Source organism: Balaenoptera physalus (assembly GCF_965194825.1).
Source record: "Balaenoptera physalus genome assembly, chromosome: 8".
In the NCBI taxonomy this organism is placed as follows: Eukaryota; Metazoa; Chordata; class Mammalia; order Artiodactyla; family Balaenopteridae; genus Balaenoptera; species Balaenoptera physalus.
The window spans coordinates 110,349,414-110,366,471 of NC_138887.1; the positions used below are offsets into that span (position 1 = coordinate 110,349,414).

General features: G+C 41.9%; 1 protein-coding gene across 14 annotated transcripts in view; it reads right to left on the reverse strand.

The window, feature by feature from the left end:
• SLC37A3 (solute carrier family 37 member 3) overlaps positions 1–17,058 on the reverse strand; it is a 117,900-nt gene that overhangs the window by 35,837 nt on the left and 65,005 nt on the right. For 4 of the 14 annotated variants that reach the window (XM_082473073.1, XM_082473058.1, XM_082473065.1 and 1 more), the window contains exon 14: positions 8,188–8,305. In XM_082473073.1, the coding sequence (XP_082329199.1) occupies positions 8,188–8,305 (118 nt within the window). Of the gene's footprint in view, positions 1–2,346; positions 8,306–17,058 lie in introns of all 14 variants that reach the window. The other 10 variants (XR_014266832.1, XR_014266833.1, XR_014266834.1 and 7 more) reach the window with 7 other exon arrangements.

Here is a 17,058-nt window from a genome sequence, read left to right on the forward strand (position 1 = left end):
TTATCTTAAGTTGAGCAATTTCTTCTGTTTTACTTTCTTCTTTAAATTCAAAAAAAATTAGACTTTCGATTTAAACCAGTATATATGGTAGAGTGCACTAGCTTCCTAATTCTTCAGCTCTCCCTGCATCCATGCCCTTTCCCTGTAACTTTAGAGTTCTTCTCAGTAGAGGCTGATATTTTTACCTGCCCTAGTGATGTCTGGGTTGGCCATGTGTATCAGTCAGGTTCCAATCAGAGAAGCACACCTGGCATGAGTGGAGGAGGGGCGCGAATGTTTTCCTGTGCCAGATAACAAATATTCTAGGCTTCAGGAGCCACATAGCTTCTGTCACACCTACGCAACCTGGTCATTAAGCAGCCATAGATAATATGCAAATGAACAGGTGTGTCTGTGTTCCAATTAAACTTTATTTACAAAAACAGGTGGCAGGCTGGATTTGACCCATGAGCCGTACGTAGTTTGCCAGCTGCTGGGTTAATATGTAAGGAATTTACAGTGGAATGAGACCTTACATTTGGGGAAGTGAAGGTCCAGGAGGGAAGCTGGAAGATCAGAGATACGTCACCTATCAGTCAATCTGAAACCCAAGCACATCCAACCACCAAAAGGGAAGTGCAAAGGGAAAGTTCATGGGGACATCGATGGGGCAAGCCATGGCTCTGAGTGGCTGCTGCTTCTCTGAGTCTGCTGCCCAGTGACTAGTGGTGGACCTGAGGCCACTACTGGTCAACGGGATCAGCAGTTGGGAAGAAGAGCTGAAAGAGGGGGGGAAGAGTCGAGGACAAGACAGAACCGACCAGCACTTCTCTGTGTCTGTCATTGCATCTATCTGACCACGGTGACCTTCAGAGAGTAATGTCTGGTGCTTCATTCCTGCCTTTCAAACCTCATGTAAATTCCTCTTTGGGCCAGCTCTACAGGTACAGGGATTCTGGGAAATGTACTTCCAATTGAGCCTATTTGACACAATACAAACCACCACAGTCCACCCCTTGTCAACTCCACATCCATACATACTTCTTGGAATCACATTTAACCTCCAAATAAACACAATAGCAAAATCATGCATTCACCTAATGTGATACAATGATCTTTTATACAACCAAAACACATTAGCCCTCTTTCCAAAAGAGAGTACAAAGCACCTAGTCTCTTTACCCATCTTTGGGTGATGTTCATTCCTCTTCTAGCTCATTCCCTCTTTGAGATCCTGTAACTTGAATACTTAAATATAAAGTTGCCTTATTAGCACATTTCACTTAGATGGTAAGGGAATAAGACAGAGGGAAAAAAGGAAATAAAAAATTAGATATTCAAATACATTCACATTAAAGTAAGAAGAAATACTTGTAACTACTACAGTCCTCATTTGTGTAACTTGTCACATGATGTAGCTGGTATTTGAAACTTCCTTCTCCTCCACCAATTCCACATCCCCTTTGTCTTCAGCAAGACTCTCAGCTGGTTCTTGCCTGACAAGGTGACCCAAACCTTCATTACTGAAGGTACTGTGACATCAATAATCCTACCTGAATTGCACTGTAATTTTCCATGAACTTTAATCACTGGACATAGTAGTTCTAAGAGGCGCCCCTGGGATCTTCTGCTTCCCAGACCTCCTCCTCCTTATCCACGTTGTGAAGTGGCCATTCCACAATTCTATCAAGCCAGCTCCTTCCAGATAATGGGGAATATGCTAAGACCAATGAATTCCATGAGTAGGAGCCAATTGTCTCACTTCATTTGCAGTGAAATGAATTTCTGGTCAGAGTTGTTGCTGTGTGGAATAACTTAATGGTGGATAAGGCCCTCTGTAAATCCACAGATGGTAGTTTTGGCAGAAACACTGTGGGCAGGAAAGGCATATCTATAACCAGAGTAAGCGTTCTAATAAGAACAAAACTCTGCCCCTTCCTTGGTGGAAGTGGCCCAATGTAACCAATCTGTCACCAGGTAACTATCTGATCACCCTGGAGAATAGTGCCATATCAGGGCCTCTGTGTTGGTCTCTGGTGCTGGCAGACTGGGCACTTGGCTGTGGCTACAGCCAGATCAGCCTTGGTGAGTGGAAGTCCATGCATAAACTTTATCCCTGACATTGGGCAGTGGCTGGAGTGGCTGGGGAAGGAGGCTGACTGACATCCACAGAATGACATTCTGTCCACCTGATTATTAAAATCCTCCTCTGCTGAGACCGCCCTTTCATTTCCATTCAGAGAAATCTATTTGCCTACCTGTTCTCCAGACCTCCTTGTCATCAATTTTCCAATCATGGTTCTTCCAAGTCCCTGACCATCCAGCCAAACCAGTAGCCACAGCCCATGAATCGATGTAAACTCATACCTCTAGCCATGGCTCCTTCCAGGCAAAACAAACAACCAGATGAACTGCTCGAGTTCTGCCCACTGGGAAGATTTCCTTCCATCACTGTCCTCCAGATCTCTCCACGGTGGGATTGTAGCGCTGCATCTGTCTACTACGCATGGCAAGGTTATCAGTGAGGATGTTTTCGCCTGCAAGGAACACAATACCCAACTAAAAGTGGCTTATACGATAAGGGACACATTCCAAGAACAACATCCAGGGGCAGAAAATGCAATGTGGTAAAACTCTTTTTAAGAGTAAGTAAAACTGTCTCCAAAGCAGGGCCTCTTCCCTGAGCATATACCACTTGGAGAGCAAATTCAAAAACAAAACTGGGTCTCGGCAAGAAAGAAGGTAGGAGGACTGTGAATGGATATGAACCGTGAACAGGGTCTGCTCCAGAAAGGTTAGCTCCTGTTCTATCTGGCTGGTTTGCTGTTTTTTCCTTTGTACTTGTCTATAAGGCTTGAAGTTCTTGTTTTATTATGGTAAAAACACATGACATAAAATTTATCACTTTAACAACTTTTAAGTGTACGGTTCAGTAGTATTTATGCACATTGTTGTACAGTAAATCTCTAGAACATTTTCATCTCTCAAAAATGAAATTCTATACCCATTGAACAACTCCCTTTTCTCCCCTCCCCCAGAAACCACCCTTCTACTTTCTAAGAGTTGGACTACTTTGGATACCTCATATAAGTGGAATCATACGGTATTTGTCCTTTTGTGTCTGACTTATTTCACTTAGCATAATGTCCTTAAGGTTCATCCACCTTGGAGTATATGGCAGGATTTTCTTCTTTTTTAAGGCTGAATAATATTCCATTGTGTGTGTGTGTGCGTGCGCGCGCACACGTGTGTGTATCAATCACATTTTCTTTACCCATTCATGCATCAATGGACATTTAGGTTGCTTCCACCTCTTGGCTATGGTGAAAAACACTTGGGTATACAAATATCCCTTTGAAATCATGTTTTCAATTATTCTGGGTATATGCCTGAAAGTGGTATTTCTGGATCATATGCTAATTCTATTTTCAATTTTTTGAGGCAACTCTATACTGTTTTCCATGGTGGCTACACCATTTTACATTCCTACTAACAGTGCACCAGGTTTCCAATTTCTCCATATCCTCACCAAGACTTGGGGGGTTTTTTGGTTTGTTTGTTTTGATTGTGGCCGTCCTAATGGTCATGAGGTGATATCTCATTGTGGTTTGATTCGCATTCCCCTGATGATTAATGATGTTGAACATCTTTTCATGTGCTTGTTGGCTATTTTCATGTCTTCTTTGGAGAAGCGTCTATTCAAGTCCTTTGCCCATTTGTTAATCAGGTTTTTTGGTGGTGAGTTGTAGGAGTTCTTTATGTATTCTGGATATTAATCCCTTATCAGATATATAGGTTGCAAATATTCTCTCCCCTTCTGTATGTTTCCTTTTCACCCTGTTGATTATTTCCTTTGGACTTGAAGTTTTTATAATTGAATATATCATCTTAAGGGAAAACTAAGAAGCTGTCACAGATCAAAGGGGACTAAAGAGACAGAACAACGAAATATTATGCTCTGTCTTGATTGGGTTTTAGCACAGGAAAAAGACATTAGTGGAAAAACTGGTGAAATACTAATAAAATCTATATTTGAGTTAATAGTAGTATATCAATGCTAACCTCTTAGTTTTGACAAATCCACCATGGTTATATAAGACATTAACATTAGGGGAAGCTGGATGAAGAGTATATGAGAACTCTCTGTACTATCCTTGCAAATTTTCTGTAAATCTAAAACTACCCCCCGAAATATGTATATATTTATATAAAACTATAAGTCATTATCTAAAATAAAATAAGATGCGATAAGCACTTACCCTTAAGGTTGATAAGAAGATTAAATGAGCTGGTGTCAGTAAAGCATTCACACAGGGCTCATAGCTAAAAGGTCAATAAATGCAGGTTATTATAATAGTTGTTACATTACCTCTAAATTCTCTTCTACCTCTTGGATTCTGTGAACACTGCTACTTGGTGGCAGTGTACATACACACAACTTCAGTTTGGGGAAAATAAAGTTGCAACACAGCTCCACTTGCTAGTTTCCTACTAAATATAACATATAGCAATTCTGTTTCACCCACTCCATTTTCTTCTTTTAAGACCACGAGAAAAAAAAAAAAAAAAAAAGACCACGAGAAAGATTGCCAGACTAACACACAAGTTATGAGAATATGAAAAGCTCTTTGAAAAAAACTTTAGAAGATTCTACCCATCCTTTTCATCTTCTGCAGGCATTATCCCTCTACCCCAGCCCCCTTTTCTTTTTCTTCCTTTCTTCCTTTCTTTCTTCCTTTCTCTTCTCCGTCCATCCGTCCCTCCCTCCCTCCCTTTCTTTCTTTCTGTCTTTTATTTTCAAACTCCTTAGAGCTGGAGGGCAATGTCCTCCTTTCCCAAAGAAAAGCTCTCTAAACCTGCAGTTCCCAGTCTTTTTAATGTCACAGATCAAGTTAACTTTTTAAAAAAGGGAAAGGGCTGCGGGTAATTCACAGTTTTCAATTTGTTATTTAACTTATAAGGGAGTTTTTGTTTTCAAATCACTGTTACTATCACCAACATTTCATTAAAATGCCAGCAAAGGAAAGGGCAGTTTAACATCCAAAATGTAAGAGCGGCAGAATCTCAAAATAAAGTGTCCTTCCAAAAAATCATAGTTGCCAGCTTACTCTGTTATGTCAGAAATTTTTAAATAACAGAATATCCTAAAAAGAGTCAAACACAAAGAAACACCAACATAAAATGTTATCTTAAGATACTACACTGCATTTTCATTTTTAGATTGTGAACACTGCATACAAGTAAAAGAGGATATAGAATGTGTATATACTATACAGTTTATAAAGAGTAATAATAAAATATACAGCCATGAACCCACCACTAGTAGAAAATACAGAATATTCCTAACACTTTGGAAGGCCCTGGGTGGCCCCCTCTTCCTCTCCTGTTTCCAGAGAATACCACCTCCTTAGTACCTAGCAATCGTTTCCTATCTTTTCTTTATATTTTACTACCTACATCTCTATCCCTGAACAAGGCATTGATTAGTTTTGCCTGGCTTTACTGATTTTATGAAAGGAATCATATTGTGTGTGACTTGCTTTTTTTCCACTCAGAATCATGGTTTTTCTTGATATAAGTTTGACGTTTGGGCATCTATATCCCGCAGAGTTTTACAGAGGAGCTGGGAAGTCCAATTCACTTCCACGGCGGTCACGGCTGACAACCCAGTTTCGCCCGTGCACGTGGACAGAGGGAGCCAGGCTCCCAACACCCTCAGCGTGCTCTTTGGGGTAAGCCGGGGTCTTCTATGGGCCACACAGGCCAGGGTCCCTAATGTGGGCTGCAGGGGCTGGACATCGGCTGGTCACTTTACTCGAGTGGCACAACTCTAGGCTCTGATCACCACCCAGCACTCAGAAAATCCTCCGCAAAGGTGCTGAGAGCAGGCAAATTTCACAGCCCACCCAAGTATGGGCTGGTCTTGGAAACCACGATCTGTCTGTTAATAACCTACTAGGTTAACATCGTACCCCATCTCCTTCATCGCAGGTAAGGAGAGGCCCAGGAAACTTTCCTCAGTCCTCTGGATCTCTCTAAGAAAAGATCCTGAAGATACCAGCCCCTAGTAATGCAAACTCTCATGCCCTACACAAGACCAAAAGAGTCAAAATTTTGCATCTTAATAAAATATCCAGGTGACTTGTATGCATATTCAAGTTTGAGAAGCACTGGCCTAGATCCTTCACTGTGTGTGTGTGTTTTTAAGTGAACATTTTTATTGAAGTACAACACATATAAAAGAGTGCTAAGTCTGGGAAAAGAATCTGAAAAAGAATAGATATATGTACATGTATAACTGAATCACTTTGCTGTATACCTGAAACAAACACAACATTGTAAATCAACTATACTCCAATATGAAATAAAAATTAAAAAAAAAATAGGTGAGGGAGATTAAGAGGTACAAACTCCAGGTGCAAAATAAATGAGTCGTGGGTATGAAATGTACAGAGTGGGGAACACAGTCCATAACTTTGTAACATATTTGTATGGTGACTGACAGTAACTAGACTTATCATGGTGATCATTTTGAAACGTATAGAAATATTGAATCACTATGTTGTGTAACAGGAACTAACATAGTGTTGTAGGTCAACTGCACTTCAAGAACAAACAAACAGGGCTTCCCTGGTGGCGCAGTGGTTGAGAATCTGCCTGCCAATGCAGGGGACACGGGTTCGAGCCCTGGTCTGGGAAGATCCCACATGCCGCGGAGCAACTAGGCCCGTGAGCCACAATTACTGAGCCTGCACGTCTGGAGCCTGTGCTCCGCAACAAGAGAGGCCGCGATAATGAGAGGCCAGCACACCGCGATGAGGAGTGGCCCCCACTTGCCGCAACCAGAGAAAGCCCTCGCACAGAAACGAAGACCCAACACAGCCATAAATAAATAAATAAATAAATAAATAAATAAAATAAACCCAAAGTTTAAAAAAAAAAAAAAAGTAAGCTGAAATATTGAAAACAAACAAACAAACAAACTCATAGAAAAAGAGATCAGATTTGTGGTTACCAGTGGCAGGGGATGGGGGGAGGGGGGATTGGATAAAGGCAGTCAAAAGGTACAAAATTTCAGTTATGAGATAAATAAAAATTAGGGATGAAATGTACAACATGATAAATATAATTAACACTGCTGTATGTTATATTTGAAAGTTGTTAAGAGTGTAAATCCTAAGAGTTCTCATCACATGGAAAAAATTTTTTTCTATTTCTTTAATTTTGTATCCATATGAGATGACGGATGGTCACTAAACTTATTGTGAAATCATTTCATGATGTGTGTCAGTCAAATCACTATGCTGTACACAAACTTCTACTTGTTGTATGTCAATTATATCTCAACAAAACTGGAAGGAAAAAAAATGCTAAGTCATAGGAGTATCATTTGATGAACTATCTATCACAAAGTGAATCCACTGGTGTACCCAGCACCCAGGTCAAGAAACAACGTTGCCAGCACCCTAGAAGCCCTCTTTCCCACATACCCTCCATAACCAAACCCCCGCTCACCAAAGGTAACCAGAACTCCAGTTACTAATAGCATAGGTTAGTATGGTCCATATGTGTTCTCCATATAAGTGGAATCATCTTGTATGTATTCTTTTGTGTCTGGCTTCTTTTGTTCAACATTATGTTTGCGAGATTCTAAATCCTTCACTAGGAACCCCAGCTTTCCACTGTGTACTTACACATTGTATACTGGTGGCTCTCCAGGTTCCTGCATCTCTCATCTCCAGAAAACTGTCATAATGTGAAATAAAACCCCTTTATTCAAACAAATATTTATTGAGCATCCAGACTATGCCAGGGATTGTGTTAGGGGCTGAACCCCAAAGTGTGTTGCCAAACTGAGACTTCTGTTTCAATGAGGCATCTTGCCTGAGTAGTTTGGGGGAATGTGGAAGATTCACACTGGTATGTGACTTCAAACTTTGAAAGAAATTTATTACCTACCCTAAAAAACACCCCAAACTACAGCTTAGCACACAGTTACCAAGTAGCAGTGGGGCTTCTCACTTAGGTCTTTTGAACGCATCATAAAATCTAGGTCCCATACGTTTCTGGCCCAGTTATTTCTATTTTTCTTCAAATGTGATTTGGCTAATATTGGAATTCTCCCAGCTAAAAGTTCTAACTCTTTCAAAAAACTTTTGGCATTCGTGCTTCGGGGCCTTCAGAAATAAATTATGCGCAGATACTCACCCCTGGTTTCCCTGGGGACATTTGTGGTTCTTAAATCCTCTTTTCTATTTAGTTCACCCCAAGCATTGCTGTAAGACCAACAGTCAGTCACCTTCTGTCTGGGCATCGGTTTTCTCATCTGCAAAAAGAAGGAAGTGTACTACATCAGAGGTGTTTAATCGAAATCCGTGGATTTGCTAGGGAATCCACTAATCCCTGGAAATGACATGGAAGACTGTGAATGGTTGTGTTTTTGGTGGAAGAGAGTCTGGAATACAACAACTGCCCCCGCACCAAATTAAACACCATCACGCGGTCCCCAAGAACCACTCTGGCACTTAATATTCTGCAGTCATGTGGCTCCTTGTGTCAATAGAAGGGCTTGATTTTTGCTTAGTGTCTGGCTCCAGCTGAATCTTAAAAAGAAAAGATGGCCTTGCTTTTTAGCTTCCGTAGATTTTTCTGCCTTAACAGAAAGGATACTGTAAAATTGCAGGGCCACGCAATAGCATCTCTCTCTGATCTCTACAGGTGAGATAACATCAAGGGTCCGTTCCTTTAAAATAGCCTGGGCCCGAATTGAGTCCCTTTTTTAATATGACCTCAGTCTGGGTCCTATTGTATGTAGCTGGCTCATTTCCTAAACACTGTTATCTACTGTAACCCTCGGAACCCACTGGTGGGTCTGGCTCTCATAACCAAATAGATGTGAACGTACCAAGATACTCTGATCAGTTCAACAACCCCATTTTCAGTACCCAGAGAAAGGGCTCTGCAGCAGCCCAGCATGGAGAAGGGCACCTCGGTTTGCCTGCCCAGGCCGGGGCTGGCCTGTCACCTGAGCAAGGGGGTGCAACAGAACACTTCCTATCTCTCCAAGGCCAGAGCTCATTATTTCACACGTAATAAGATTAGGTTACACGTTCCCTCTGTGTGGCTGGTTCCCCTGGCAGTGCCCTAGCAACAATTTAAGCCCAAAGTTTTCATTACAAACTGCCTCGGTCAGTATAAGGAACGGTCCTGTATTCCTTAGGTGAAGCAAGACACGCGGATTTGTAAACAGTGTTCTCAATCGTTATATTGCTTTCACTGCAGACAAAAGAGGTGATTTCAGAGCTCATCCTCTTCCTACAAATATCCTCTGCTGCTCACAGTTATGTAAAGAAGTAGAGCCACATTTTCAATCCCTGCTGCTGCAAGTGTGGGCCCTGCACCAGAAGCATCAGGCTCACATGGGGGCTCGTTAGAAATGCGGAATTCTCGGCCCTACCCCAGACCTACTGGACCAGAATCGGCATTTTAACCAGCTCTCCAGATGATTCATAATCGTGGGCATTTTAAAACTTGAGAAGCACTCCCGAGGAATCACCCAACGCCTCACTAGTATTATGTCTGTGACCTTCCAGCAAATGATGAATGATCAATAAATGTGAGCTTCCTTCCTTCTCCCTCTTAAAACCCAGAGGACCACCCGGGGTGCTCTGAGGAAGAAGGGGGAGTAAGAAAAAGCCCAGAAGAGGAGAAACTTGAAGAGAGAACGAAAAAGAGGAAAAGCAAAGAGAGAAGGGGAGATGTGTGGTGTGGCGGCCAGAGTGAGGGCCCAGGGTCTTTGCATTCCCTCCACGGGGGCTCCGTACCCGAAGCTGGCTGATCCCACCTTCATAGCCCTCTCCAGTCACATGCTGCCTCCTGTGTTTACCTGTTTAATAGTTTTAAAAATTGGCTCACTTTTCAACTCTGATTACTTTTGAGAAGAAAGTTCATGTCTTGGGGTTTATGTGCTTGTCATGTTTTTTTCTAATACACATTAAAATAGATTCATGGCTATTAACATTCTGTTAAATGTTGTTTGTAAGCCCTCCAGATGATCCCTAGTGATGTGGGCCACACCTGGGACACCTGCCCCAGGGGAATGATCGTCCCAGTGGTACAGGAGGTCCCTTAGAGCTGGCACAAAGTGTATGAGGTTGGTCCTACGTTCTCATGCTTTGAAACTGCACTGCGGGACATGAGGTGTTATTCAGGCTAAAGCAGCAGATCATACTCTTCCAGGGCCACTCATCTAGAACCTGCTAAATTCTTAAGGGTATGGGCAAGAATTTGGGATAAAGCCCACAGAGTAACAAGCAAATGTTCACTCAGTACTCCAGGTAACTCAAGGTAGCCTAGGTTTACTAAACCCTGTCAACTGGGCTCAGAGTACAGATCTGAAATAAGTAAGAAGCCCTCACTGGGCTGTTGCTTGGCCTGAAGGAGGCTGGGAATTTCTGGTCTCCTGTAAGATATTACCACCCCTTTCCTTCACTCTGTCTGCACAGAGTTCTCAGCAATTCATAGAACATGCCCTTCCCTGCATCCTTTTTTTTTTTTTTTTTAATAGCTTGGCAATTTCTTTAAATTTATTTATTTATTTTTATATTTTATTTTTGGCTGTGTTGGGTCTTCGTTTCTGTGCGAGGGCTTTCTCTAGTTGCGGCAAGCGGGGGCCACTCTTCATCGCGGTGTGCGGGCCTCTCACTATCGCGGCCTCTCATGTTGCAGAGCACAGGCTCCAGACGCGCAGGCTCAGTAGCTGTGGCGCACGGGCCCAGCTGCTCCGCGGCATGTGGGATCCTCCCAGACCAGGACTCGAACCCGTGTCCCCTGCATTGGCAGGCAGATTCTCAACCACTGTGCCACCAGGGAAGCCCCTTCCCTGCCTCTTTTGATAAGAGGGAGATGCAAAACAAGCCAAAGAAATGACAATGTGAACACACTGAGGTGCTTCTTGTTAAAAGAAATATAGAGAAACCAAAAATACCAATAGAAAACAATAAATAACCAAGAGGTCAGAAACACACACTAGAAAAGAAGGTAGCAATCATTTTAATGTGAGAGTTAACGGCGGTTTTCAGGAATTTAACAGGTATACATACGTCGAGGTGACAGTATCTTTTCCACCTCCACTGAGAACATGACATAAAAGGAATAGACTCAAATCATAGCAAGAGTGCAAAGCAACTTTGACTTGTTGGGGCTATTAGACTCTGATCCAAACTAACAAAGGAAATAATGGGCTCGCCTTGGAAGAGCTTTTTTAAAGGATAGTTAAAAAAATATTCCCTGGGTTCTATTGTGGGCTAGGCGAGCTTCTGACTGGACGTCAGGGGTGAGTCTATGGCTCTTTTCAATCCAGTTATAAAAAGCTCCTAGGACCTCAGTCCCAGGCCCTTCTAGTGGTACAATTAATTCTATCGCATTAAATATTGCTTGTGATAAGTGAACCATCAATGGACTCGGAGCCTTTCTGTTATTCATGTTTCTGTGCTTTCAAGAAAAGGGATCTTCTTACAGAGCCTTCTGTAAACAGACTTTCTACAAATTGTATACAGTATATTAATTGCACCATCGGAGAAGGGAGAAACGAGCTTTACTGTAAAACTGGGAACCTTTTGTAAATCGGATTTTAAAAAGCTAGGTGGAAGAGCCCACCCAAGGTAAAAGAATGAATTAGTCTCATACACAGTGTAGAAAAGTCAGTGTGGCTGGCAGGTACCCAGTGCACGTAAAGCTGTGAGCACAGTGCCTCGCCCTGAGGACACAGGCAATACGTGGATGCTCTTAAAATACCACTATCGGCCTTGTATGGATACTGCTGTCAACCTCTGCTTGTACACAGGGGCCGGGGCACCAAGGATCAATGTTTCATCTCGTGCTCACCAGTCTCTTCATCTCTGCCCAGGAGCCCACAGTGGTTTGCATCTAAGCTCCAGACCAGCGGCCAAGTTCGCCCTGGCTGTCGTCTCCCTGCACCTGGGTCAGGCCAGCCTCCTCCCTCCCTCTCCTCCAAAGAGCATCAGCTCCTTCTTGCTTAGGCCTTTCCCACTCTCCCAAGAGCAATGAGACGAAAACAAATGGGTTGAAAATCATTCGTATCAATTGCACCCAAAATCCAGGTTAAAGATGGCTATGGAGGACGTGAAGGAGCCCAAAGCCCAGCCCCTTCTCCTCTTACCTCTATTCCCTCCAACGTCCTCTGCAAAGTCACCAACAGTCCGTGGCCCACACAGTTCATGAGCACGGAGGAGCTTGCCCTGCCTCCACGAAACTCTTCAAGCGAGCGAGTATCTGGAACTTCACGGCAATTATCAGATATCTGAGTTACTAGAATATAATTATATATGTTTTAAGAACCATTTAAGATGGAGGTCTGATTTTATTGCTTTTGGTCAAAGGCCAGAGTAAGATTACAGAGCAAGGAACAGCACAATGCAATCCTCAGTTAGAGTCGGAGTGAATAACATTTCAGAGGAAATTTCAAAGGAGGAATGATTTCTGGGTCAATTTAACTGTAGAGTCTAAAATAACTTCAGCAGCCGACTCAAAAGATAAACTCTAAAAGTGCTGTGTGTGTCTGTGTCAGAGAGGAGGAAACGGACCTTTGCTGAGCCATATCTCAAGTGCATACTGGTTAGAATTGTCCCCAAGAACATTCTGGTGAAAGGATGGACTGTAAGAGTCTCGATGTGTCCCTCATCAGTCAAGGCTGCCGAGCAGGAAATGGGTCCCGGAAAAGGCTCGTCTCGGCTTGGGAAAGACAAAGCTGGCCGGGGAGGGATGCATTTTGCTCAAGCCTAGTCATTGCCAACACCGTGTCCGCTGTGGCCTGCCTGTGGGGCAGCTGACGCCGCAGCTGCAGAGACATGCACTGATGAGAACCTGTCATCTTCCTTCTGCTTATTCTGCCTTGTGCCCTTGCATGGGTTGAACTGTGTCCCTCTGACCCCTCAAAGGACATGTTGGGTTCCTAACCCCTGCTCCCTGTGAACATGGCCTTATTTGGAAATAGGGTCTTTGCAGAGGCCAAGTTAAAATGTGGTCACATTCAGTTAGGGGGCTGTCCTTGGGAATAGGGAAAACAGACACACAGAGGGAAGATCACGTGACGAGAGGCGGGGAAAAGCCCACGTGACAGCAGAGGCAGAGATTGGAGGGGTGCGTCTGTAAGCCAGGAACCCCAAGGATTGCCAGCTAGAGAAGGCAAGGAAGGATCCTCCCCTAGAGCCTCAGAGAGAGCCTGGCTCCACTGACACCTTGATTTGAAACTTCTAAGCCTTCAGAATTATGAGGGAATAAATTTCTGTGGTTTTAAGCCCGCCGGTTTGTGGAACTTTGTACAGCAGCCCTAGGAAACTAATACATCCCCAAAGTGCTCTGGCCTCTCCTCCAGGTAAAACCCTCATCCCTCCTCATCCACATGGGTACACATGCCTGGGACCCCATGGAGTCCACAGTCACAGCTCTCCACATGGAGCTCCCCAAACAAACACAGACATATTTTACATGTAACTACGGAATTGCAGATGTCTTAGACTTTTTTTTTAACTTTTATTATGGGAAAAATTTCTTTCACATTCACAAAAATAGAGCAGTGTAATAAATTCCACGTGCCCATCCTACAGCCTCAACAATTGTCCACATTTTGTCCATTTTATTTCATCCAACTCCCAGCCAAGTTTATTTTGCGTGGAAGGATGCCTGGAGCATATTAAAGCAAACTCAATGCATCATTCCAGGTCATGTGTAAATGCTTTAGTCTAAACTACTTTAGACACATTTTTTTTTTTTTTTTGGTCATCTTTGAGTACTGTGTACTTTATTAGCTACGTAAAAGGAATGAATAGCATTTTATGTCTGGGTCCTCTGTTTCTTTTCTATTTTTTTGCAGTTCAGTGATTTCTAATATATTCACAGAGTTGTACAACCATCACTACGATCCAGTTTTAGAACATTTTCATCACCCAAAAAAGAAACCCTGTACCAGTGAGCAGTCACTCCTTACTCCCCTACCCCCCAGCCCCAGACAACTACTAAGCTACTTTCTATCTCTATAGATTGGCCTATTGTGAACATTTCATATAAATGGAATCATCACACACAGTCTCTTGTGTCTGACTTATTTCACTTGGCATAATGTTTACAAGATGCATCTATGTTATAGCATGTACCAATACTTCATTCCTTTTTCTGGTTGAGTAATATTCCATTGCATGGATATACTGTATTTTGTTTATCCATTCACTAGTTGATGGAAATTTGGGTTGCTTCCAATTTTGCGCTATTATGAATAATGGTGCAATGAACACTTGTGTACAAGTTTTTATGTGGACATATGTTTGTATTTCTCTTGCTAATTTACCTAAGAGTAGAATTGCTGGATCACATGATAATTCTATTTTAACATTTTAAGGAACCACCTAACTGTTTTCCAAAGTGGCTACACCATTTACAAACCTACCAGCAATGGATGAGGGTTCCAGTTTCTCCATAAATTCTCCAACATCTGTTATTGTCATTTAAAAAAAAATTATTATAGCCATCCAAGTGAGTATGAAGTGGTAGGTATCTCATTGTGGTTTTGATTTGCATTTCTCCAATAACTAGTGAAGTTAAACTTTTTCAGGTGCTTGGTATAACTTCTTTGGAGAAATATCTCTTCAGATTCTTTGCCTATTTTTTTTTTAATTTATTTATTTATTTTTGGCTGTGCTGGGTCTTCGTTGCTGTGCGCGGGCTTTCTCTAGTTGCGGCGAGCGGGGGCTACTCTTTGCTGCAGTGCACGGGCTTCTCATTGTGGTGGCTTCTCTTGCTACGGAGCCCGGGCTCTAGGCGTGTGGGTTTCAGTAGTTGTGCCAGGTGGGCTCAGTAGTTGTGGCTCGCGGGCTCTAGAGTGCAGGCTCAGTAGTTGTGGCACACGGGCTTAGTTGCTCCGCGGCATGTGGGATCTCCCCAGACCAGGGCTTGAACCCATGGTCCCCTGCATTGGCAGGCGGACCCCTAACCACTGCGCCACCAGGGAAGCCCTCTTTGCCTATTTTTTAATTGGGTTATTTGTCCTTTTACTGTTGAGTTGTCAGAGCTCTTTATATATTCTGGATGTAATTTCCTTATTAGATTTATGATTTGCAAATATGGTCTCCCATTCTGTGAGCTTTTTCATTTTCTCAGTGGTGTCCTTTGAAACACAAAAGTTTTCAATTTGATGAAGTCCAATTTATTTATTTTTTCTTTTGTTGCTTCTCCTTTATCTAAGAAACCACTGCCTGACTCAAAGATTTACTCCTACGTTTTCTTCTAAGGGTTTTATGGTTTTCGCTCTTACATTTAGGTGACGATCTCTTTCTTAATTGAAATATAGTTGATTTACAATACTGTATTAGTTTCAGGTGTACAGCAAAGTGATTCAGTTATATATATTTTTTCAGATTATTTTCCATTATAGGTTATTATAAGATATTGAATATAGTTCCCTGTGCTATACAGTAAATCCTCATTGCTTATCTGTTTTACATATAATAGTTCATCTCTGTTAATCCCATGTTCCTAATTTATCCCTCCCCCCTCCCTTTCCCCTTTGGTAAACATAAATTTGTTTTCTGTGTCTGTGAGTCTATTTCTGTTTTGTAAATAAGTTCATTTGCACCATTTTTTAATATTCCACATATAAGTGATATCATATGATGTTTGTCTTTCTCTGCCTGACTTACTTCACTTAGTAAGGTATTCTCTAGGTCTATCCATGTTGCTGCAAATGGCATTATTTCATTCTTTTTTATGGCTGAGTAATACTCCATTGTTTATGCATACCACATCTTCTTAAACCAATTGTTCATGGACACTTAGGTTGTTTCCATGTCTTGGCTACTGTAAATAGTGCTCCTATGAACACTGGGGTACTTGTATCTTTTCAAATTAGAGTTTTCATCTTTTCCAGATATATGCCCAGGAATGGGATTGCTGGATCATATGGTAGCTCTATTTTTGTTTTTTTTAAGGAAACTCCATCCTCTTTTCCATAGTGGCTGCACTACTTTACAGTGATCTATTTTGAGTTATTTTTTGTATATGATGGGAGGTAGGGGTCCAAATTTATTCTCTTGCATATGGGTACAGACATTACACTTTAATTCTATTTCTTATTAACTTGTTCTATGATACTGTACCTCAGTTTTCCACAAAACATCTTTTAGATGATTTTCTTCAGACTACAGCCTAGAGTGATAGAAAACCCTCATGAAGAAATATTTTAAATGAGGAAGTGGTTAGCCCTTCCTGCATTGCCTGTAATCTATAATTCATTTCCCCAATTTTAGACTTTTTCCCTTTTCTTATAACATGCCATAATGCAGTCTAGCACTTGCTTGACTCAGTCATAACTGTACAAATTAGTTCTGCCCTAAACCTCAGCTGTTCAATTTAAAAAATTCAATATATGTATATGTATAACTGATTCACTTTGCTGTACAGCAGAAACTAATACAACATTGTCAGCTATACACCAATAAAAATTAATTTAAAATATTTTAAAACAAAAATTCAATATAATTAAGACTTTGGGTATAAACAATGTGCCAGTCAGTTCTGGTAAATCAGAGATAAAAAAACAGGTACTCTGCCCTCAGATAATTACAGCGTAGATGGGGAGAGGAACAGCATGTACACAAATAATAACATGGAGTGAGTACGAACACAGGAGGGAAACAGTGTCTGTATGGGCGGGTTGGGAAGACATAGTGAAGGGAGGGGACTAGAGCAAAGTCTTAGAACTAGGCCCAGACAGGGGGTGCCAACATCTGATACCAGCTGCGTAAGGACCTTGTTGAGCCGAGACCAGACACCTCATCTACAGTGACTGCTCCCCACTCATCCCCAGCAGATCACATTGCTACAGAGACATGGACCCAGGAGAGCCAGACTTTCTCATTTTTTTCAAGAGAAATTAGAAAAAAATCTGATTTCATGTGTAGTCCCTCACTTTTTAAAGTCATTAAGTAATTTGAATTTTAAAAACTCTACACTGGGTTCCTCAAAAAGCTAAACATAGAATTACCATATGACTCAGCTATTCTATCG